The 26,032-nt window shown below is 34.6% G+C and overlaps 1 protein-coding gene across 5 annotated transcripts in view; it reads right to left on the reverse strand.

Annotated features, from left to right (window-relative positions):
• Positions 1-13,592: 13,592 nt before the first annotated feature.
• LOC110027912 (putative pre-16S rRNA nuclease) overlaps positions 13,593-26,032 on the reverse strand; it is a 26,422-nt gene continuing 13,982 nt past the window's right edge. The window contains exons 5-8 of one of the 5 annotated variants that reach the window (XM_020729547.1): positions 22,338-22,376; positions 16,059-16,110; positions 15,665-15,753; positions 13,593-14,092 (exon numbers count right to left, since the gene is read on the reverse strand). In XM_020729547.1, coding sequence (XP_020585206.1) covers positions 14,029-14,092; positions 15,665-15,753; positions 16,059-16,110; positions 22,338-22,376 — 244 coding nt within the window. In that variant the 3' untranslated portion in view covers positions 13,593-14,028. Of the gene's footprint in view, positions 14,099-15,664; positions 15,754-16,044; positions 16,111-22,337; positions 22,377-26,032 lie in introns of those variants that run through there. The other 4 variants (XM_020729546.1, XM_020729550.1, XM_020729548.1 and 1 more) reach the window with 4 other exon arrangements.

Below are 26,032 nucleotides of genomic sequence, written 5' to 3' on the forward strand. Positions count from 1 at the left end.
ATAACCCAGATATAACCCCATTGTACCCCCTGAATAACCCCTGATATACGCAGAGCTGCGTACATTTTATGTATGCAAATATTTTATGGGAGTTGACTCGCATACATTAGACATGCCTAAATGTTTTATGCATGCTGTTCCTTCAAGCTAAATACCAATGTGATTGTTGATTATAAGCCACTTACTCTTTGTAATACTTTTTATAAGGTCATAGCTGTGATTATGTAAGTAGATTAACGGTTATATTTTCAGAACTTATGAAGCAACTTTTTTTATGAAAGGGTGATTTAAAGCAACATTATTTTGGCTTTGAAGTGCATCAACAATTCTAGACTAAGTCTTATTTGGGTGTAGTGGATAGTCTTAACGAAGGATTTCTGTTGCTTGGATTAGAGTTCTCTATTTACCCTAGATTTCATTCAACTTGCATTTTTTCAAATCCATTTTATGTCACTGTTAATTAAGAATTATACGGCTATTTCTTTTCCTCTTGAGAGATTAAGATGAGGATTCCCTCGCTCTTAGTCCTGTTGCTATTATAATGTGGGAATTGTTAGGTGTAATGGAGGAGTACTATGAGATAAAAAGGTAGGAAATAAAAATATGAAAATTAAATTTTTTGATAATATTTGAGGATTATTCTCTTTTATTGTAATAGCTAACTGTATTTATAGAGAAATTCGTTTTTCCAGTATAAATTAAGCATAATTACACCCAGTCTCAAGTGTTTTTTGATCTATTTCTCCCTTCTTTTTTCTGGAGAGTTTTATGTTTAACTTTAATTTTGTTCCTTTGTGTGTAATTATTTTTTTATGAAATATATTTCCCCTAGTGTAGTTTGTAAAAGACATATTAGTCAACTTTGTCATATTCAAAGTGGTTGTACTTAGAAAAAAAATATATCTTAATGAGAGTTTTGAGGGGGTTTAGTTGGCCAGTTGCCTTTAGTCTGATCCGTTTTTTGGGCATAGATCTTCATAGGCGACCTATTGGTCTGAACTAAAAATTAAAGTTGCTGATGTGATTGATAAGCTCATAACGCTTCAAAGATGTGTTAATTCTTTTATTTCAGCCCAATTTCTTTCGGTGGGCTATTTCTTGATGAAGGATTCGTGTTTCCATATTTTCTTTTCTTCTATGTTAGCTGTAATGTTTGCCTCTTACAAGCAAGACAAAATACTTGTAATGATGAAAATTTTTCTTGAATAAATGAAAATTTTGAATCTCTATTTAATAGTTTTAATTACTTAATAAAAATATAGTATAATGTTTAAAATTAGTTTTCACAATTTTACCCTTATGGTCAGCATGCCTCCTTTATAGAAAGGTGTTAGAGGTTAGTTTTTGAAATTATTTGCTTTCACATCTTTTTTTATGTCTTCAATCGACAATGGATTCTATGCTCACTAGTAGTTGGAAAGCATTTATGAAATCCTACATCCCTTGTAAGTTAAAGATGTCTGAGAAAGAACTAGATTTGGCGTGACCAAATTTGTATTGTATTTGTCCATTCCTCTGCAGCCCCGAAGAAAGGAGGGGTTCCTAAAAAAAACACCTATGAGAAGGAACTTTGGTACTGCTTAACCAATTCAGGTTGGGGTTGTGATATCCATTGTTTGTGAAGATGATTGACAGTTCAACTACTATGACATTATTTTTTGGCGTAGGTGATGCTGAACTCTGTCAGTAGAATTATCATAATGATCCTTGTCATGAGGAAGACAAAAAATTCCCCAAGTCCATATGTTTATTTCATGCCTTATTCATCTTAACGTTGTATAAGGATAAGTTTGTTCAATTTTTTGAGGCACTGATCAAGCTGTCCAGTTTGGAGAATAACTTGAGGATTAGAAGAGGAGGTACAGCCACACTTTCTCGTTGAAGAGGTGGTCGATCAGAATGACCCCAATCATACCCTTCGTAGAAGAATAGAGTCCTGAAGTTTTTTAGCAGGTGAGATTCAGTCTTTTGAAGGATTCATCATTCACGTGAAGTGCTTCCTTGTTTAGTTCTTTGTAGATAAATTTTCAGCTCTTAAGTCACTTTTATTTTATTTTTTTGAGTATTCTCTAGGTTAAAGGTGAATTTCCCATGACATTCACGTAAAGTGCTTCCTTGTTTAGTTCTTTGTAGATAAATTTTCAGCTCTCAAGTTACTTTTTTTGTTTTTTGAGTATTCTCTAGGTTAAAGGTGAATTTCCCATGCATTGGACATTTTCAGTAAAACATTTTTTGAAAGCTCACCTATATGGCCAACTTTAGAATGTTGATACTATATTGCTTGCTAAAGAGGGTGAGCAAGTCCCTACCAGTGCTAAGGTATGGCATTATCTGCTTATTCTAACTTCGGCAATATTTTCTTAGCAATTTTGATAGGTGAAGATTGGATTGGGAGGTCGCGAGTTCAATTTCTTGGGTACACGTCGCATTCAAAAGAAATTTTTCAAAAAGTGGGAATTGTTGAACGTATAATAATCCTAAGATCGCATTTCTTATTAGTTCTCCGTTAGACTGAACTTAAGTTGTTAGCAACCAAGGAGGCTATCAAGAAAGTTGGGCCTTCAGTTACTAAAGGGTGCCTCTGAGCAAGGAAAAATTATTGCATATGGATGCATGCGGTGTTCGATCCTGATCGTAGATCATGGTGATCTACGCTCAAGGAAGTTTTTCGGTTTTTTTTTTTAATTTTAAGTGAGGTCCACCTAAATAAATCTTTACCGTAGATCATCCTGATCTACGGTCAGGATTGGACACCACATGCAAAGATATGCATCTTTGCATGAGGTGTCCGTATGCGATAATTTTTTTTGGGCAAGAGGGTTTATTGACGACTGAAGAAGGTGTGGAGCAGTCAAGGAGGCAATCAAATCTTTGATGGTATCAGGAGATTGCATGGTAGGTGAATCAACAGCTAAGGAGACCGCCAATTTGAGGGATTAGAACATCAGAAAGGACATCACATGTAAGCTTAAGGTCAAGGCAGTTCTCATAGCTTTTGATAATGACGAGCGGACTTCTTAGCGGGGGCTAAGAAAGTTTAGGACACAAAGGCTTCGATAAAAAATAAAATAAAATAAAATAAAACTATTGAGATCTTGAGTTTGCAAAAGTTTATCATGTGAGCTCAAATTGATTTCTTGATGGACTGTTATGTGAAACAGTTGATGCACTTTGCCTTGCATGCCTTGTTGGACAAGTCATTAATTTGACTTCTTCACGTTAAGTGATACAGGGGATGTATTGGGTAACTCAATGGTTTGCAATAGCATGACAATTTTCATATTCTTTTGTGAGGTCTCAACTGAGAGTGACGAGTGACCTTGCCCATGTAAAAGTTAAAATGAGTAGCTTTGGAGACCCTCATCAAAGAGCAATGTGAGGCTTGTCTAAATGTTATAAAGAAATTTAAAGATGAAACTCCATTGCTATGAGTGCAATTTTGGGCTTGCATAGTGTTGGGCTTACACTTTTGGCAATCAATATCACACAACGTATGTTATCTATATACTTCAAAATCAAATTCAAGCAATAGACAACACTAGGAGACTAATGAATATTACCATATTTTTCATGTAATAAACCTGTTGCATTTTTATAATTGGTTGCATTATTAGTGGTAAGTTGAACAACATTCTTTGAAGCAATCCACCCAATGAATTTTATAAATAAAGAGCATTGAGTAGGAGCACCTTTCTTAATGTAATAAAGCATAAACAGACCTAAGAAAAGTTATGCACATGGACAATAAATTAAGAAGTTTATTGATGTTCTATATATGATGTCTATCCACATCAGATGTGTCTTTCGAGGTAAGGTTATAGGACTTAATAAGAAGCTTACAATGTTGTTTGCAATCTCTCAGTACACTAACTCCCATTCTTTGATAAGGTTATAGTTGAGATCTAGGACTAACAACAACTATCACATCAATTATTTTTTGAATATAAGAAAATAAAAAAGCATTTTAAGATAGTTGTGATCTAGGCTTGGTATTAGGAGGAAATTTTTTTTTAATTTCATTTAGTTTCATCTTTCCTTTATTTAGAAATTTATCATTTGCCCTTAAATATTAATATTTTGATGAAGAATAGTCTCTTTTTCATTAAAATTGGTAGTATTCACCATATGGGAGTACACTTTTTCTGTTCTCTTAAGCACTTTATTTTATTATATATACTTTTCAAACTTTTTTGCATTTGATAAACAATGTCATGTGAAACTTTCTTGCATTGAGCAATATTCCATTTAACCCTAGATAGATATTATTTCATTCTATTTATACCATCACATTTATAATTTTACAATACAAAAAAAAAAAATCAATAATAATTTTCTTAATCGTAATCTCTATATTTAGTAAAATGATTCCACGATAGATCCATTTTCTCACAAGCATAATGGTAATAAGTGATAGACTGACTTTTAGAGGATTTATTTAATATGATCAATTTATTGATATTTAAATAAAAATAAATAAGTGAAGTGGAGTTCAATAATAGTCATTAAGCGTCCGTTTGTGACATTTTATTTGGTGTGGTGGTATTTTGAAAACTCACCTGACCTATTTGGGTAAACTGAGTTTTGGCAGCTTATTCGTTTTCAAAACACTGAAAAATAGTGTTTTTACACCGCAACTATTTAGGTGTGCGTTGGCATTTTTCTGGCAGCAGTCTGACTTTTTCTAAAAAAAATAAAAATTTGTAATAGCAACCGGATCTAACTTATCAGCAGATTATTTTTAATCAGCTTATTAGCAGATTATTTAATAAGCTACAGCTGCTTCAAACAAATCCTAAATCTAATTGAATTATATATAGACACACAATTCAATTAGATTTATAAAAGTTGACATAATGAATCAAAACATTTACAACAATGTTGGATTACACAATTCAATTACATATAAGTTTATATTTCAATTACATATAAGTTTATATTTCAATTATATATAGACACAATTCAATCCACAACATTTACAACAATGAATGTAGGATGCAATATGTTTATATTTATAAAAGTTGACATAATTCATGTACTACAAAGAGGCCATTTTTATGATTCCAACTCTAAACCTTCATATAACAATCAATATAATATAAAAATTGCTTCATTGGAATTTCTCTTACCATGCTTTTATAATAAAAGAAATGAAAATTCAACACTACATATCAAGACTGTAATTTATATACAAACTAGCTTCATAATTTAGTGCAAGAACTGTACAATCCAAAGCCTGAAATGCATGATAAACCATAGCTTTTGGAGGAAAAAAAATTCAAAATAACATTCTAAGAAAAGTATACCAACAATGTAGCCTGGCTTAATTAAATCCACTTATTTATGAACAAAGTGCTAATTAAGTACATAATTAAGCTCCATAATTTCAATTATCTTCAATTAAATTCAACAAAGTAAACCTACAATGCCAACGCACCAACATTTTTCCTCTAATTAAAAGTATACCTCTAATTAAATCAATTACAATTGTTTATTAACTATGGAAGTGCAATTACGAATATGTTAAGTGCTAATTAATTCTGATTTTGCATCTACCATTGAAAAGCTTCTATTATGAGGTATACAAAAGAGATAATTGAAATTATGGAGCTAAACAAAAAAAATGATGAAAATTACTTCTGGCATAGTTCGAAATATTGATGACATTTTGAGATATGTGAACTTTACACATGCAAACACAAATAACTTATTGAATTATATGCAGCATTTAAGTTCAAAATTGTGCATGGAAGTTATTTTCCTCAAATTAAAACTACATTTAGTTAACAAAATTTATTGATTATTGATAAATAAGTACATGTTTGTTGATATTCTATATTTAGTGAATGAAGTTGAAATAATTTTATTTATTGATGGCAACTTTTCATTTCTCTTCATTGACTTGTCTACTTAGCTCTAGTTTTTGTCCATATAAACTCCTACCCTTGAACTTATTTTCTCATGTGAAAGACTAATAATATGCAACATTCACATCATAATATAAGTATAGAAAAAATCTAAAATAATAATTAAAAAAAATGGTATTTATATTGAGAACCAAACTAATTGGAAATTGGCGAAAAAAGAAAAATCTTGCTTGTTGGTCTTGAAAGATTTCTATCAAAATGGCCAGATGCATTATCTGAAAAATAATAAATTATTTTGAGAGGTATATTACTTGTTATGGACTCCCAAGAATGCTCTCAATTGAAGTATTAGCTCATATGCATGATTAAAAGGTTGGTGTTTACAAGATTGATGTTTCATACTTCAAATTGATAGATTTAGGGTATGAAATGATTTATTCTTTAAAATTTAAAAGTTGAGACTTATAGTCCAATAACAATATATCATAGAAAGACTCCAGAAAAAGGTTAGCTAACTCTGAGACGGAGGCATGCCCTGATGATTGAAATTGTAAGTTTGTTAAAAAAAGTTAGGTTTTAATTTCAAGGTTGGATCTAATTTTTAGAGCTTTATTTGACTTGATTGAGTTTGATTTAATATGATTGGGTTTGCATTGAGTTGATTGATTTGCATTAGGGATTGACTTGAGCTGCAAAAAAGAATTGGTTTGAATAAGGTTTGATTTGGGATGAAAAGGATTTGCTTTAAATTTACTAGGTTTGAATTGAGTTGTTTGATTTTAGTTAAATGAGTTTGAATTGACTTGATTGATTTGAGATCAAGAATCCTAATATAAAGGGACTTGAATGAATAGAGGAATTTCTATATTAAAGTAACCTTGGCTCTATAAATAGGATAAGTAGTGTAGCTAACCTAAGTTTTGGGTATAATGCCCCTCATAAAGATGCTCACAACTTTTCATCATCTGGGTTCATCAATATTCATAAATTATCAACCAACTATATAGTTTAGAAGTCTCTACTAAATACTTTAGGGGTGGCAATTGTGGACCTTATTATTAAATGATTTGATTCAACTGTTAATTTGTTGATTAATATGAAAATCAAGGTGGTCTACATTTTTTCTTTTGGATTTTTATGTCTTCTTCATCCGTTTTCCTCCTATATTTGATTTCTAGTGTTGGTTTACGATAGTATATTGATGTTTACATGCCAAAAAGGTTTCATATATGTCATTTAATGTTTATAATTTCTTACACTTGTATGAAAAAAAGATGTATATGCATAAATAACTTTATCACACAAAAGTACTTTGATTATGGTAAGGATGCAAGTGAATTAAGTAAAAATTATGTAAGTATAAAATTACACAAGTTTTATATGTTTAGGAGTCAAGTTTATAAATTACATGTTTTCGAATAAAAATATATTCATTTATTGGCTAAACATGAAAATATGTTCAGTTCCTATACAAGTTACTTATTTACAATGATTTGAAATTTGTACAATTTGAGAGCTTATGAGAGGTTTTGAAAAAGAAAGGGTTTGCTTTAATTTAAAAAAGGATTTGAAATTTTTAAAATATTTTTATTTTGATTTAGTTTGAAAATCTTTTGTTGATGTTTGTTTTAATTTTAAAAAGTCTTATTTAGATTTGTTTTAGTTTTAAAGATTGACTTTGGTTTGCTTTAAAAAAAAAAAAGACTTCAAGTAGGATTTTTTTAGTTTTGAAAAAGTTTTGATTAGATTTCACTACAAAAATAATGATCATTTTCGACGGCCAAATTCTGTTAATTTTGATTAGAAAAGCCATTGTTTTTAATTTTTCCAACGAGTTTAAGCTTGTAGGTTAAATACTTATCTGTAATTGATATTCCGTTGACATAAAATTGTCGACGCACAACCAACAATTTAATGTCGTAGTTTTTTTTTTTTTTTTGAGAAATTTCAAATCATCGGTTTTTGTTAGTTCATAAAATTTATAGTTAATCTTTTAATAATTGTGACAACTTACACGTCAGAAAAGTGTTGCGTCTGTAGGTTTTGTGAGGCAGTCAAACCGTTGGTTATATGTTGTTGATGCTTCGTTTTTATAATCGACAGATAAACTGTCGGAAAAGTGTCATGACTGTCTTTTTTGTAAGACATAGTTAAGTCATTGATTCGGGGTCGTTAAATAAGTTCATCGACTAGCTATCATAAATCTGTAGCATTAGCAAAAAAAAAATATTTTCTTTTTCGTATATATATTGTCACACTTATTATCACAATATTTAATAAACTATTCCAAACATTTAACGAACAAGAATGGCAATTGATCAGTAAATTGTCCATTCAAATAGTGAAATAAATAAAATGCATTTAATCTAAAATATATACATCACTATCAAAGAAAAAATATATGTTCAAATGTACAACATAAACATAAAAAAATATATATATCCCTCCTAGTCATCCTCCTCTATCTCCTCATCCTTGTCGTCATCCTCCTCTTCCTCCAATGCTGTCTTGTCATGTTGCCTCATATGTTATCGAAATGAATCCAACTCGGCCTTCAGTTTGGCCTCCATGTTCGCCTCCAGCTCCGGCCTCATTTGAGTGAATTGGGCCTCCATCTCAGCAGCCTAAAGACCTCCTCCTCCAATGCAATAGAGGTAGAAGCTGCATATGCACTGGTGGAGAGGTATCGCAGGCAAATCGCTTCGACCTGAGCCCGTAGACTCAACCCTTCTTCTTCCTTCCAACAGCCTCTCTCCACAGGTTGTGATTAGAAGGATCACACTCAAGGATCATAATACCTCTTGATGCTTAGGATTAACTCTCCTTCAGCTGCTGAAATCTCTCGTGCAAAAAAAAAAGTTACAATCAGTTAGAGCTAGCATGTATTAACATCAAACTAGTTTAGCTCATGAATTAACTGGATTGCACGAAATATGTCGTCGATCCAGGATTAGTCGGACTATCTACTATGGGCGCGCTCATGTACATCGACGGCGGAGGGCTCTCGTCTCTTTTCCACAGTTTGTCCATATAACAAAATAATTAGAATACATCTTCGAACTATAGAGAACTTTAAAAAATGAATGAAATCTTACCAGCCTTCGCTTGTATTCTATAAATAGGAGTGCCCCACTAGTGTTCTTGGATGGCCTCATGCCTCCATAATTCGACCATCTGGTTTACTTTGTTTGCTCCATCTTCTTCTGATACTCTAGAGAATCCCAGGCCTTAAGCAACATGGTAAAAACATATGCTCTGAGCCACAAAGGAAGCTTTCGTGATTTTGAATATCACTAAACATATCCCAGAAGTGATCGCTGCTCTTGCACTTAAAGTTGCACCGAATGTGTCTCGTTCTTAGGAGAAGAATTTTTTCTACATATTTAAAGAAATTATGTTTGTTTGATAAATAAATAAAAATAGCTTAAAAGATTTGTGAACTTTACATACCGTTAACTCTTGAAACAAAGAAATCTTGAATGGGCATCAGGATCTCCTTTCGTGACAAGTGAGTGTATGAATGGGGGTTGGGCCAGCAGTGTGAGTGGGGGTGGAGGAGGGGGCAGGGTGGTGATGAGGGCGGGTGCAGGGGTCCTAGTGAGAGCGGGGTGGCAAGTGCACGACAAGGGCGAAGTTGGGGATCAGGCGGTGGTGGGGGTGGTTGTCGATGTAAGGGCAGGGCTGAGAGTGGTTGTCGAAGTCGAGTCGTCTCTCCTGACATGATTCTTTATCATATAACACTGTGCTTCACCCACCTCCCCCCGTAAGGAGGGAGACCGTCCCAGCCTCTAATCGACATTTGTAATAAATATAATAAATTTGACCAATTAGTGCACATAACAATATAATATGTAATAAACTAAAAACATAACAATGCACAAAAAAACATAAAACACATTAGTATGCAGTAGACTAGCAGAAGAAACTATAAAGTGCATGGTACAACTACTAAAACCAAAAAGAAAAAAGTATGTGGTTATGATCTTTTCTTCAAATGCTTCGTCGGAGTCATAATCAACACCGAGATTAATTTCTTTGTATTCGCCACTAACAACCTCTATATAGAGCTCTTCATCAATTACATCAAGTGGAAAACATAAACATGTCATTTCAGTTTGTTGATGGGCAAGTTCAATGTTATTTTGAATATTAATGGTGGTTATTTGTTTACTTGAAATGTAAACCACTCAGTCAACGTTATCTCTTGCTTTATGTGGACATTGAAAATAGAAAACCTGACTCGTCTGTCGAGCTAGAATGAAATGATCAAATTTAGCATATCTCACTTTCACTTCTGCGCTATTATACAGTTGATTTACCATTGTTTCATGATTACGAACATGATCAAACTAAGCACAATTGAATAGGAATACACTTCCTCCAATAGATCCTGGATAAGATAGTTCAACAACTTCGAGAATCCCATGATAGTCTATCTTGTCGTCTGATTTATTGCTTGTTTTAACATAAATGCCGGAATTACAAGTTATTTTTCCTTAAGACCTGGATCTTGTATGAAACATAAACCCATTTACATCATAAATTTGTCAGATTTTTACAATGTGCATAGGTTCCCAAGTAAGATCTATCAACCCCTGGCCTGTCACTTCATTTCTCCAATCATGAATCTATTAATATATACATAAAAAATTGTGTTAATGAAAATTCATGTGTCATATGAGAAATGAATCTGTCAATTTTAACTTGCATGCGATGTAAAGCACTTGGGGAAGTTATTCTCAATTTACTTGTTGGTGTCATCATCTTCAACTAAATTTAACGAATCCACGAATAAACTATCCACACATTGAAATATCATTGAAATAGCTAATCATGATATTTTTTAGATAGATTAGTGAAAATTTATAATACAAAACATTCAACCTGCCCATCAACAAACTGAAATGATAGTTTTTGTTTTCCACTTGATGCAATTGATGAAGAGCTCAATCTATAGGTTTCTAGTGGCGAGTACAAAGAAATTAATCTCGATGATAAGTACGACTCTAGTAAAGCGTTCGAAGAAGAGATCATGACTACAACCTCCAGCCACTCTTCAAATGATGCTTATTAAGATGAGTAAGTTATTTTAAATATTTAAAATTCCATTTCAATAATTCATGCTTGATCTTCCAATCTTTTGTTTGCCTTAGAATTTTTAAAAAATCTTGAGTAAGTTACTTTCTATTCTCAATTCAATCACACTCTTATGTGGGAAATGTAGGGGCTTGAATACTATTGTAAATCATAATGGTGATTTCTAGATCCAAAGATCTATTGGTTAACTCCCCTATTTGCAATTCACCATTCGTCCAACCAATTGCAAGAATCAATCTCTCTTGTTTCTCCCTAGGATATCATTCTGGTTTTCCTAAGTCTTTAGTTGGATTCTGACTAAGTTTTTTGAGCTCAATATTCAACTCTATAGGGCTACTGCCTTTCTTAGAGCTACTTTCCAACTCCTTATCACGGCTAGGCCTCATACTTGCACTTGCTCCTTTTCTCCTTCCTTGGGATTCACTTCAGTGTTACTAGTTAGCATCCCTTAAGCTCCATTACTTAAGAATTTAACAAAATGGTCAATTTAGTTTTTTAGGTTTCTCATGGCTACAACTTGGCTTTGTAACTAATTTCCCATATCCACTATCAATTCTTACAAAGACAAGTTTTTCGCACTAAATTGGGGATTATAAATTAATCCAAGCAATTAAATTGTCTGAGATTGCCATTACACTGGTTGTTCTAATATTCTACAAGATTGGTTTGGGTGCTCCCTCACCATTGGTTCCAACACTTGGTTTAGTATTTCTCTAGTTGAAGTTTGGGTAGTTCATCCAACTTGGGCTGTAAGCATTGGACTAAGGGTTATTGAACCTAGTTTTGATGGCATTTAGGGAAGTGGTTCTGGAATGACCTACTAGTCACAAGTTATGTCGTCACTGGGTAGGGATCATGACATAGAATTTTTTCTTAAGTTGTACACTCTCCTTGAAATGTAAGTAACATGCGAGTCTATGATGGTCAAAACATCAGTGTTCTGCCCTCTAGATACCTTCTTAGGGGTGACTCTCTTGGATGGCCATTAAAAATTACTTCTTGTCATTCCCTCATTCGATCTATACACCACCTCAAATAGTTTTGACATTTGGGACCCCGGGCTACAACATAGATGATCGAACTTAAGGATCTCACTAGCCCATTATAAAAATTATGTATTATCATCCAGTCAGGTAGTGTGTGGTATGGGCACTTCTTAAGAAAAAATTGAACCTCTCCAAAGCTTCATAAATGTACTTTCCATGTAACTGTGTGAAGGATATGATGTCTCTCTTAAGGTGTGCAATTTTGGATAGAAGAAAATATTTTGTTCAGACATGTTTGAGCTAAATTATTCTAAGTGGAGATTGATCCCAATTTTAAGAAGTATAACCACATCTTGATGTTTTTTTTTTTAAATGAGAAAGGGAATAATCTTAGTCTTACTGTATTCTTGGAGATTCCATTAAACTTGTATATCACACAATTCTAGGAAACTAGGCAAGTGAAGATGTGGGCATTTTATGAGTGATCTCCCAAACTGGTTGGTTTGAATTATTAAGATCAGCACAGGGTTAAGTTCAAATGTAAGAAATTCTATGACAGAGTATTTAAGACTTGTGTAATATTCTATTATCGATGGGATGGCATACTCCCAAAGAGATTTTATATGGTATTCCTAAATGTTTTTTTTCATTTCTAAGTGCTTTTCAAGTTATGCATTTTCCATTATTATTATTTTTTTCAATTTTTTTTGATTTTTTTAAAGGAAATAACAAAATAAAAAATATGGAGCACAAACACAACAAAATAAAATTAGAAATAGGAAAGGTTTCAAACCTAGACTCGAGTAGTTCAACTAAAGTTCTCCTAAATTTAAAATTTTGACTCATTTTTCCGACAACGGTGCCTAAAACTTAATATCTAAAATTACTGTGAAACAATGATCAATTAATAAGTATACATATCGATCAAATAATATACTATGAGTCCACGTATCGATCTCATGAGGAAACTTGTCAATTTTTCTAATTGTTGGAGCTCCAATTTACTAAACTATTAAGCCTAATTTGAAGGATCAATTTGTAGAAATAAAAGCTTTTAAAATCAAATGCAGAAAAAAAGAAAACTGCACTAAGTTTCTTTTGAGTTTTTTTGAAAGGAAAGTTTTGTACTCCTACGACACCGGTCTAGTGATTCCTCATTGTTTTTTCTATTAGTTCCCACTATTGTTGACGAGCAGTGACATGTCCCCATTAGCCTATGTCTAGTTCATAAGAAACACTGGAAATTTTATTACAGTTAAGTGGGCTTAAACCATACAACACTTCCTAAGAATCCTTTAGTTCCCTATCTAAATTGTACTCTCCTGTTAGAAAAATGTCAATTCCACTAAATGAATTTGTGTTACACTACTTATTTTTCTAGTCAGTTGTTAGAAGCTTTATATCACAAGGGGTTTTAACTTTCTAATTGGCTAAATCAGAAGTATATTGCGATCAGAAGGTTAACACATCAACATATGAAATTCAAGGCATAAGAAAACATCTAGGGAAAAGCTCAAAGATAAAAAAAATGAAACAAATCACATGCCTTGCATCACTGACGCATGAATAAGATTTAGCTACTATGCATGAGGAAAGAAAATAAAGTCTCAATGAAAATTTCAAGGAAAAAATGTAAGAAGGTACAAAAATTCAAATTCGAGTCAATTGGCCCATGTAATACACTATAATCCTTTCCATCGATCTCTCTAGTAGAAGTTTACACAAATCACTCTCTATATTCTGTTAACTTATAAAGAAAATAACCCTAGGAATCTTCTCCAAAAAGCGACCAATGGAAAAGTCCCTAGGTTTTACAAGGCTCCTTAAAGAACAAGAAGAAAGAACAGCCTCCAATGTCCTAAAACTCTCGTCATGAAACCATAAAATCAGTTTAAATAGCTTTTGCCCCGAACTACCTCTGAATTCTTCCCAAATTGGTTTTTAGGCGAAACCCAGAGTAGGTAAGCCTGATTGTATCATAGTTACGCCTTGAAATGGCAGGGTAGTTACACCTTGAAGTAGCATAATTATTCCACCCACTCAGTTCTCTCTTTGGTTCTTCAAACAAAGGCCCAGCGTAATTATGCTTGAGGGTGGCGTAGGTACGTCGGATCCTTATGTGGTCCAATTTCACAGTTTGAATCCCTGAACCTATAAAATATAGGCAAAACACCTTCCACATACGTAAAATCATCATAATAACGAAATAAAAACATTGGAATCACACATGAAATTATCATGACTTTGACTAGCATCAAAAACATAAATTTAAATTTGACGAGCTTATTCATGTAATATAATTGTTAATATATATATATATATATATATATATATATATAGATGTATGAAAACACTCTATTAGGGTTCTAAAACACAAGACGTAATAAATTTTAAGGCATGATTTTATTGCTGTATTGTGGTTCCACTTTACCTATAGTCATCAAGTAAGTGTATGCCTGCAACATATATTATCAAAAATTTCTTTTTAATTAGCCATCTCCATTCCACGATGAACTTGCTAATTGTATCCAACAGATTTTGACTATTACATTAGGAAATGCAGCATTAACAGCATCTAGATGGGTATTTCACCATTTCTCTTAGAAGCAAATATACCATTCTTCTCATTTTGCCTCTAGGTGTCAGTAAGAATTTATCTAGTTTAAAGATTGTGCCATTAGATATACAACTTCAGCCTAAAAAGTTTTAGATTTGTGAGAATAGAAGTAAGAAAATATGCAGATTAAGAAGTGTCTAATTGTCGAAAAATTATTCCATCAAGACAGCGGACAAAATTTGCATCCGGAGTCCAGTAAGCATTTGTCACGTGAAAAGTCAGCTCCACCCCTCTAAAAACCTACCCAACCAGTGTATTGCAGTGGGGCCCACTTGCCACGTTACAAGTGATCACTGGGCTACGGACTCAAATTTTCGTTTTATATCCTGATGGAATAATTTCTCCTAATTTTCAATCAGATTTGATTTTTTTTTAATCTGGGTGATGAAACACATTTATTCTTTAAATCAATTGAAGCACTGTATTCTTGATGGACACTTTCATCTAGCTACCATTTGCAAGTTCAAGTTCATGTTGAAAGCATATTTTAAGAAATTACTAAAAAAAACTTATTTTCTAATAATTCATATATCATTGCCCATTATCTTTGGCTTGAGTGTGAAAAGAAGATTTGCTTGGCCAAAACAATTTCTTTTTCAAAAAGATAAGCCTAAAGAGCAATATGCGCAATTAACCTCGTGATAAAAGATCACACCATGGCACTAAAAAGTACAATGGTTAAGAACTATTGATGCTTTGCGGGAGAAAATCTTTAAAAAACCAAAAATAAATTTTTATTAGCACATACAAATATCTTCAATAATTAATGATTACACGTACTTAAATTAATCATCGTCTTAATCATACACTTCATGCATCAGCACAAGTCACATTATCACAAATTTACAAAAGCTCTAGATAAAGGTGGGCTACAAAATTAATCAGCTACTATTACAAGCCTTAGGTTTTCAATAAAATCTATCTACAGAATTTCAATGTGAAACAAGTTTGCAAATGGCCGGTTATGTAATAAAATCAAACAAACTTCTTATCATCGAAACCATTCAATAAATACTTCATTTAAAGGTTAGTATAGACTCCCTGATAGCTCTTAAGCCAAAGTTTAATTCTTGCTAGAATTCAAATTTTTTGATACGAACCTCTTGAGTTTTTCTTGCAAATGCAACTGCTTTGGAAGCACTAATTCAGCTTCAGTACCTGAAGTTGAGAAGTATCTCTCTAGCAACATCTGAAAGCCAATGGAGGAAATTTAAATCAAAACATTGCATGAGTTTTAAAAAAGTTAAGTTTATATCTGCAATGAATAAATGAATTTTAAAACAGTTAAATTGGTATTGAAATGAGTGTAGAATTACTTATCAATATCAATCAACTATTATATTACATTAATTTTAAAAGAAATTCAATAATTTATAAACTCATTCTATAACTTTTTTTTAATTACTTTCAAGAGCCAAACATTAAAGAATTTTGAAGTTAAAAAAAACAAAAAAACTACAAAAATGTTACACGTAATTACCATCTCTTGCTTACCAAAGCAGAATAAGCATCAATTCGTTCTTGGCGAGCAGATCTCTTCAATCTCCTGAAATTAACAAACAAGCAAAAAAAAAACTGATTTGATCAGAGTCCTTTTTTTGCTCATACAGGCAGGGAAAAAGAAAACATGGCAGCCCCGAGCGAAGATTCCCAAGCATTGGAGGTGGGAAGCAAATATAAACATGGCGCATGTTTTTGAGTTTATTCTTACTTTAATCCAGGTCATATTACAGTATTAAAGAGATTGAGCTTGATCCAACGATCAGTTCTGCTTCGATGAAAATGAATTTTGAGCATTGATGTATCTGACTAAATCCCTTTTCTGGTTCACTCCCAAATTAAATATATTGTGCATCATCAAACCTTGATGACAACACATTCTGTAATTTCATACAACCACAAAAAACTTTTGTACAATTAGCATCAACTCAAAATATAGTATTTCATCGTCTATTTTTTTTTAATCCAATTAGTTAAAATGTAACTAGCAATTAGCTTGATTAAATAGTAAGCCACTAATTTTACCGTATCGTTTTACAAACTCAGGGATGTTCCAAACTTTCTGGGTAACATTTTTTTAGCATAGAAGTACACAATAGAATGATTCAAATCTAAAAACTTCAATTGAAAACCAAAATTGTGCACATCAAGTCGGAACAGTTTGAAAGAACTTCTGATTGCATTTAGATTTTTTTTTTTTTTTCAATTTTAACTTGGGAGTTCTAATTTAAGTAAAACTATGCATGTAAATGACTAAGATGTTATCCTAACATGATATGTGCAGGTATATTTAGGATCTGTTTGGGGCAGCTGCAGCTTATCCAGCTTATGCTGATAAACAGCTTATCCTGATAATCTGTTGATGACCAGCTGATCCGGAAAAGCTGATTGGTTGTTTGGTCTGTGCGTTTGGAAAACAGCTGATTCTGGATAAATAACAAATCTGCCCCTGATTTGAAAAAGTTGTTTAGTTAGTGCGTTTTAAAAACAACAGATTTACATTTTTTTTTTTTTTTTGGTAAATGACTGTTCCGGCACTATGCAATGTTGTTGTTTGTAACAGAACTGTAACGACTAAATAAAAATTTAATTTACTAGCATCATTTACCCATGGCCATTGAACATATATTTCAAATAACCCTAAAAGAAGGGAATTACATTGCCAAAAAAAAAAAATCATTAATTTTATGTAAAGTCAAAGATATCAATACCATCACAGTTCCAAGAGTACAATAAATTTTAACCATTACTAATTCAATTTTCTTCAATTCTTTCAAAACAAAGGTGTGGCTAAAACTGACATTTTAGATAAATTTGAATTTGTAACTTCAATGCATTAATTATTATATCAAATGTTAAAGAAAGTTGTGTGGTACAAATTGATCAGAATGAGTTCCAATTTACATATGTAAAAAAGGAATTCTTGGTAAGAAAAATGATGGGGTAACTGCATGGTCTCCTAAATATTAAAACATAATAGAACTAGGCCGGAACTGAAATTGAGACAAACTTGTGTTTTTCATATGTTATGCTCATAGCATTACCCCTATGCATAAGAAATCAAGTGTCTGCAACTAAAATGCCCAGTTCTTTTTAGATCAAACATAAATAACAACAAAAATTACCAAATCACAGAGCTGATAAATTCAAGGAATATGGTTGACAAATTAAAAATAATCAATTTCTATCAACATTTTGAGACAAGCATCATCCCCAAAAATGAGAGAGAGAGCTCCCTGATTGTGGTCAGATATATTTCAGAACCTATAAATGAAATGGTATTTAGATATTTAGATTACTTCACCAGTTAAAGTATTGAAAATTCATGAGAACTTTAAAATGTATTTAGAATACAATGTATTTGGAATTCAAGTATTTAGAATTCTTGTGTTTGGTTTGAAGTAGTAAAAATTAATACAAACTAAAAACAAACAACATAGGGCATGATATATGCACCAATGGGAGCTCTCAAAGAGGGCAAAGTCGCAACTGGACCTCACAGTGGCAGGGTAGGGCGATCAGTGTCTCATGGGGGCAAGAGCTTGTTGGGCAAAAGTAGAAATCAACGAGAACTCACAAGGATAGCTATTGACAAAAGCTCTTGAGGCCGAGCATCGCAGACAAGAGGAAGAACAAGGGCATTTTTATATAGGACGAATGAAGAGGAATAAAGAGGAACGAAGATGAGGTAGGGCGCGATACTTACGTTGGTCGGAGCGGTGCGGAAGGATGAGAAAGATGAGAGTTTCAGTGGTCTCTATAACGAGCGATCCGATTTCTTCGTCGCGGGAGAGAAAGCGAGCGATCCCTTCGTTGCCATCGCGGATTCTTCGTCGCGAGCGGGAGAGAAGGCGAACGATCCCTTTGTTGCCATCGCAGCTTTCTTCATCGAGGGCGGGAGAGAAGGGATCGCGAGAGATCCCTGCGAGAGATCCCTGCAGCAGAGGAGAAGGCGGGGAGGGGGGGGGGGGGGGGTGCGAGGAAGTCCGGCTAAGGGGCGGGGGGGATGTCGAGCAATCCGTGCAAAAGGAGAGGGCGAGAGTTGTCTTTCGCTCGAATGAAACGCGGATCGCGGATAGGAGCCCGCGATCTGCGTCTAACGTAAAATTGCGAACAGAGTTTTTATAAACGTATTTTTCAAACAACGGGTGGCGTTTTCAAGACGCCACCGCTGTAAATAAGCTCCCCCAAACGCACCCTTAGTTTTTGCGGCTTTTGGAAATGCTCTGATTTCTCTATTCCTATAGTTTTAGCAGCAGCTTGTGGCTTCTACATTCTATTCTTCCAGCAGTGTTACTTCTCCATTCGTGCACCCTGGTCTTCCTTCCCATGGTATTATTTCTCTAGTTGATTGGAGGCTTCTTGTATGTTCTTGTAATTCCTGCTTCAACAACAGGTATAAAAGCTTCTTTGTGCAATTCTGTTGGTATCATCTTACCGCTAACTGCAATTATAATGCACAAAATATGCAAACTATGGGTGCTCTGATATTTACTGGCTCTGGCAGAAATTTCTCTATGTTATCACATAATAAAGACTTTGGAGTCGGCCTCGGTGATTTCCATTGTTGTTAGAATTAAGGATTTTGATTTTTAAAGGATTTATGATTAAATTCTGAGACATGTAAAAAACACAAACAATTTCATTGTGAATAAGCCTCTAATTAGATGTACTATTACTTCTACTTCCAAGAATGAACTCCATGATCAAGAGAGAAATTTATAGATTTTCGAGAGAGGTTATTTTCTGATATAAGTGAGATATTTTTTTTTTAATTATTTACTTCTAATTTTTTCCTTGCACTCAGTTAATTGAGTTGGTGTTTCACTTTACTCAAATATGATAAAAACTAGTGTATATCCTAAAATCTCATCTTGCTTGTGATGAACTTGCAAAATTAAACAGAACACAACTCGAAGCTTAGCTAGCTCTGCTTGAACTGACCCCCAAAGCTATTTATCTAGGCAGAAAAAACTACAAGTTCAATCAACAAGTTGGCATTCTCTAATAAGTCAGTAACATCACCAAGGCAGTCGATGACTTCATCCAAAATGTCAACAACTTCATTTAGTAAGTCGAGAATTTCATCCAAAGTGTTGACAATTTCAGCTAGACAGTCCGCAGCTTCATCCAATGATAAACGCAGTCAATTGACCATGCGCACGTTTACAAAATTTAGGCTACACGCCACATAAACATTCATATGTATTTTCTTAATTTTTATATACATAGCTTAAAAGTGGCTTTTCCTATAGTGTCAAAACCCTAGCTTAATCTTGAAAAAAGGGAATCCAGAGAGCTACTTGGAAACTCAAGTCTGTACTCCTGTCATCTAATAAATGTCTTGAGTTTCTCTTCTCTCTCTTTCTTTTTCCCTATCTATACTAATTGCTCGATTTTTATTTTTAGAATCTTGGTAAAGAGTATCTGACATTGCCAAGTATAATTCTAAATTCAACATCCTGTTTGGTGTCCAGGCTTAGAGTAATATTAGCCAAGGACCAAAAACCAAACAATATGAGAAACAAAGCAACAAAATAGAAAGGGTCTATAAACATTGAGAATCAGGACTTTGTAACAATTTGTAACAAACAAACAACTAACAAATATGGAAGAAATGATCAAAGGATGATGTTGAGAATGTTGTAGTGTGTTCACAGAAGCATTCCAATTTTAAAAATGCCAGAAAATTCCTCAAATTCAATAGTTCGAAGACAACTAGAATGTACTAAATTTCTGATCTCAACCCTAGTGCTAAATGAAACATGTTACTTGACAGTAGCAAAGTGTATACCCCCCTCTCCGACAAATTTAGAAGAGGAAGCCTTAGTTGTTCAACATATTGTTTAGGGAGATTTTGGAGGCAAAGCCAATGCCTCGAATTTTATAAAAGAAAATTGAATTTCGTTAACCATATGGCTTACTTTCACTGATCCACCTCCCTACTAGACGTCAAAGACACATTGAAGTGCTGCTTATTCGTAAACACTTTCAACAAATGACCTCTCAAATGGTAAGCATGCCTTCTGCAAAGGACAATAATATCTTTTGCTAAATTAAAAAAAGTTAATTACATATTTCACAAATGATCAAATGTTGTTTAAGAATCTGCAAGGTTCATTGAAAATAAGATAGAAGCTAAGAGAGTCATTAAGAAACTTCATCGCGAGGTTTCAAAGGTATATGTTGAAAGCCAAAGATGTGGATCTTGCAATGGCTCAAGTGTCTCACTCAAAGCCTATGGGAGGGACCTTTCATATACGCTCTCACTCTAAAATAGTTGAGGACATAGACCGAGTTGCTTGAACTCACCAACAGCAACATCAATGTCAACGAGTATCACTGTATACCTGTTCATCTTCAAGCTGGTGCAAAATTTCCAATCAGTTACATGGGAAGATGGAAGTCCCCCAGGGATTTTGAGGCTAGATAAGAAGTTGCATCCCATATAATTGTTGATTCCATCATCAGAAGCCACCACAGCTAGAGAGACAATTGACACTAATGAAGAAACCAGACAAGAAGATAAGGGACAAGTCAACTCCTTTTCATCAATAATCAATAATCACTCAATTGTGGGTCTTAATGGCCAAACATTTAGATGCCCTACAGAACAAGGATTTCTTCAAGAGACCTACACCCATGAGAGCCAACGCCTTATAACAGAGATCCTAACAAATATTATGCATTCCACAAAGATCATCAGCATGACAAGAAAGATTATTAAGATTTCCAAAATTTAGTGAACCTAATCAAGGACTCGTGAAGGAGTGAAGTAATGAACTACTCTTAAACCGAGCAGGTGAAATAATTAAGTTGGCGCCAACTATAATTGAAGCTGTTAGGCCAGCCTCAAGTGACATCGAATAGGAGAGGTGAACTTGGCAATAACATTCAAAAGACATACACTAAGGTGCGCTTATCACATTCACTGAGGGGGAATAGGCCAACAAATGGAAATCCATTTAACAAAATTGTAGTCATCACAATACTAATCCCCAACTAACAAATTGAAAGAATCTTGATTGATATCGGAAGATCTGTTAACATTATCTTCAGAATACTTTAGGGAAATGAACTTCAGTGCTTCCCGCCTAATACCAATGGTTGGTATGCTTTTATAATTCTTCGGAAAAGGAAGAGATATAGAGTGAATCATCACTTTACCCATCACTTGAGATGATGAGAGATAACATACAGTCATGGCCGACTTCATAATAGTAAACCCAAGTATAAAACAGTAAATTTAGGAGCAGAGATATTTTGCCTCAGCAAGGCCAGGCATAAGACTTAAGGTGGATTGAGGCTTAAAACCTAAAAACTAATATAGATAAAAAATAAATAATAAAAAAATCGCATAAAAATAGAAATAATTCATAAATATGTCATAACCATCAGCAAGTTTACTTTTTTCAACATCATAAACCACAAAAACCCATAATATGCAAGATGGATTGATCGCTACGGACAAGAGAAGATTCATAATCAAAGTTACAAAGTACCCAATCATCAATGGAGGCCATTCAAACTATGATTAAAACCAACAGCTTGAGATGTGTGAGGGATGATGGGATCAAAAATATTTTGGAAGAAGTTCAATCAAGAAAATGTGAGTCATTATGAACAAAGAATATCAACATATTGAATCATAAAGCAGGAATAATTTGGCCCAGCCTCAGAGAAGATACTAGAGAATTCTCAAAAGAATATGCAATGTAAAAATTTCACCCCAATGTAATTTCAATCAATCTTAAAAGTTGAACAACTTTCTACCTCTTGACAAAGGATTTGAAACTCAGTTGGGCATTGAACCTGTAAAAGATGAGGTTCAAGATTCAAAGGTTGAAACTAGATTAAATCGGGTATTCAACCAGATATCATAATAAATTATAAATTTATTTAAATATGGCATAAACGATGTAATAATAATATAACATGTATATTGTACAAAATCTATTCTAAAATATGAATTAGCACCTTACTATTTAAATGATTGACCTCTCCTTTTTGTAACTCTTGATCCTTTGAATAATTTTGTCCTCTATCTTTAGAAATTGATTCTTTAAAAAATAATTAATGATGAGAACAAATTAGTACCATTTAATGATGAGAACAAATTAATACCATCTAGATATGAGATATGAGTAATACTTAAAATTCGATTGCACAAATATATTACAAAATATAATAGACACCATTCAATAAAAAAAAAATATGAAAAATTAATAAATCATAATTAAACATACATGATATACCATTGTCTGATGAATTCAATGCTCAAAAGTTGTCCTTTCAAAACATAAAATCTCAAATACTGAATAAGTAATGTATTTTAAAATTAAGCAAATTAAAATTTCATTCCCAGATGTTATATCTTTGACAACTCCACCGTCATAAGCTACCTCTTCAAAATGTCTCCTAAAATGCATTTAAATCATCAAATTCAAGTATTTCATTTTGTATAGCCAAAAAATGAATGTCCAAATCATCAATAATCAGACAGTCCCTACTCTAAAAAATTAGACGACTCAAACCCATCAATTGGTGGAATCCTTTTTCAGATTAGTGAAAGTAATAAAATGGGCAACTAAAGGCAGCTACTATAGCCAGAGAAGCGCACCCGAGGCTGAAGGACCGAAGTCAGGTGACCCAAGCCGAGTGACCTAAGTTGGGTGTTCAAGGCCAGGCCAGTTGCCCGAGGTCAAGTGCCAAAAGCCTAGTGACCCAAGGGGAACATTTTGGGATTTGGATGAGCAGATAAAGCCAAGCATTTGTAGCTAATGCTAGAAGATAATCACTCAGTTGCAGATGTTTCAACCTCGCATCTTAGCGACCCAACCAGAAGTCGACATCTTCTAGGACCCAAGTCATGATAAGACAAAGGTAACAGGAATTTGAGGGACTCACGCCTAAGGATCTAACGTAGATTAGGTCCAAATATGTCTTTTAACAAAAGCCAAACCACTATTAATAGAAGAAACTGAATGTAAGTCACGATCAATTTTTTTTTTATAAAAGAAAGAATTCTCAACTCGAGAAAATTTTCATGATCCCAGATATCTTTCATCTAGCTCCTCCATCCTTAAAAACATCTTTTTTCTCTTGGTTTACGCTCTAATATTTGTGTGTGATCCAAAGGCAAGTTTAGGTTCAACACCCTGAAAATGTGCGGTGAGTGTAGATCATGCCACAAACAAGATGAGCAGTACAATGAGAAGAAAGTCATTGCTAGATCTTAGGCGACATGGAATGCACCAGTGGTTTTGAAAAAATTCGTGACCTCAAAGAGCAGATGATGGAAGTAATTAGGGAGACACTTTCGACCCCTAAATGCCAAAGGAGAGCCCTATCACGAGGTCTAAGTGCGAGCAACAAAACGTATTACCCATATTGCGTATGATCAGCACCCCTTTGTCCACAACAGGCAAGGGCACATCAATACCCCATGGCCTATTCCACCAGAGAATTCTTTCTCCAGACAAATCTCCAAACCCGAAGCGTACAAGCGCTTGAAGATCCCAACTATAGAGCCCTATCGAGGGAAATCCAACCCGTGTAATCACTTCGCTTCTCTTAAATCGACAGTATGCCAACTTAAGAAAAAAAGGATGCACTAAACTACCAATTCTTTTTGATGACCGTGAAGAAGTTCACCTTCTGATGGTTCAATAAGCTCTCATTGGGAAAGAGAATCATTTTTGGAGAATTCAAGAGGTTGTTCATAGCACAACTAGCTAGCACACAAAAACCTCAATAGAATTTACAGGCGCTCTACAACTATGATAGGGACATGGCTTCGATTGAATAGGAGCGGTTTCTCTTCTGAGGGTGGACAAGAAAAGGCCGGTGAGCACATTTTCTCTTATACCATATCTAAATGAGAGCAGATTCTTGGTATGTAATTTGAATAGTTTTTTGCATCTCTCTTTGCAGCAACTGAGGTCCTGAATATCGACTCTGCATCAACAGATATCGACGTTAGCCATGAAGATGACGCGACGAGTGTGGAACAGGCTGCAATTGAGGGGACGAACATGGGACACATTGTCGTTGGAGTAGATATGGCAGAACTGAGTGCACTGGAGCAAGGTGCTGAGCGGGATGCCGAGGATCCGGGTGCTGGAAGGCAGGGTGCGGGTCGTCAAGTTTTCTCTGGTGTCGCGAGAAAGGAGGAGGTGACGATAGGGTGTCGTGTGTTTTCTAATTTAATTCTTCACTGTCTAATGAGATGGAGGAGCGTTTCCTGCATTTCATGGGGTACCCTTGGAGAGACGGTGACAGAAGGATCACCGAGGTTCTTGAGAGGGTTGACCGGGTGGAGAGGAAAGTTGTTGGACTGTGCCAGGAACTCGTGGATTTTCGTGGGGAGATGCTTGCCAACCGTGGGGGAAGTTACATGTCAATGTTCGAAGTTGTCGGCCGCTAGAGAGGCCCTCGCCGCTCAGCCTACGGACAGTCAGAATGACCTTTTCAAACTGGGCGGCGAGTTTATGTATTAACAGCGAAAACGATCGCTTAGTCTCATAGGCCACAAGTGATAGTTACATACCCCTCACGGAGCTTGTATCTGTCGTGTGCTAACGCTTAAAGTAGAGCGCAGGACGATCGTTCGCACACCACTCACAGAGCTTGTCACCGTCGAGTGTCGATAGACCACAGACATTAGGCGGAGCTTGTCGCTGTCGGGTGCTAACGTTTAAAATAGAGCGCAGGACGATCGTTCGCATACCCCTCGCGGAGGTTGTCATTGTCGGGAGTCAAAACGTCCCATAGGCCACAGACGATAACTAGACATCCCTCGCGGAGCTTGTCGCTGTTAGGTGCTAATGTTTAAAATAGAAGGGATTGACATGTTTTGTTCTCGTGCCTTCGAGAAGAACTTGAGGTCGATGGATAGAAGGGACATCTTCTAATCAGTCGACCTTTATCATTTGCCTGGCAAAGCCGAAGAGGACATCGGGAGGTATGCCCTGAGGGTTTGGAATTTGAAGCAGAAACTTTCTATGGCGGAAGAGAAATAGAAGATTTCTCTCGAGAAATGGCAAATAGATGCCCAACGAGATGAGCAAGAGATGGCGGCTCTTCTGAAGGAAAATAAAGAGTTAAAAGAAAAAAATGTCTTCAATGGTCACCAGGGAGGCGTATGACAAGGGTCTTTCTCGCCAGACTGTAGTCGGTACTTCTCTCACGATTGAGAAGTTTGTGAAGCACAAGTTGGTGGATTCTAAGTGGCAAAACATGGAGGAATTTAGGAAGTTTCTCTCAGATTCTGAGAGCGAGGAGGGGTCTGCTTACCGAGACCCGCTGGCGCCGAAAGGACTAGGGGTGCACACTGGGGAGTCCTCGAATGCCCAGGGTTAAAGCAATCCCATTTTGTATGTTTTTGTTCTTCTTTTCTTTTTGATTTGTTATAAAGGAGTTGCTACTTGTAACCTGCAAATGAATTGTCACAATATATATATAGACTC

Source organism: Phalaenopsis equestris, unplaced genomic scaffold (genome assembly GCF_001263595.1).
Source record: "Phalaenopsis equestris unplaced genomic scaffold, ASM126359v1 Scaffold000468, whole genome shotgun sequence".
Classification (NCBI taxonomy): Eukaryota; Viridiplantae; Streptophyta; class Magnoliopsida; order Asparagales; family Orchidaceae; genus Phalaenopsis; species Phalaenopsis equestris.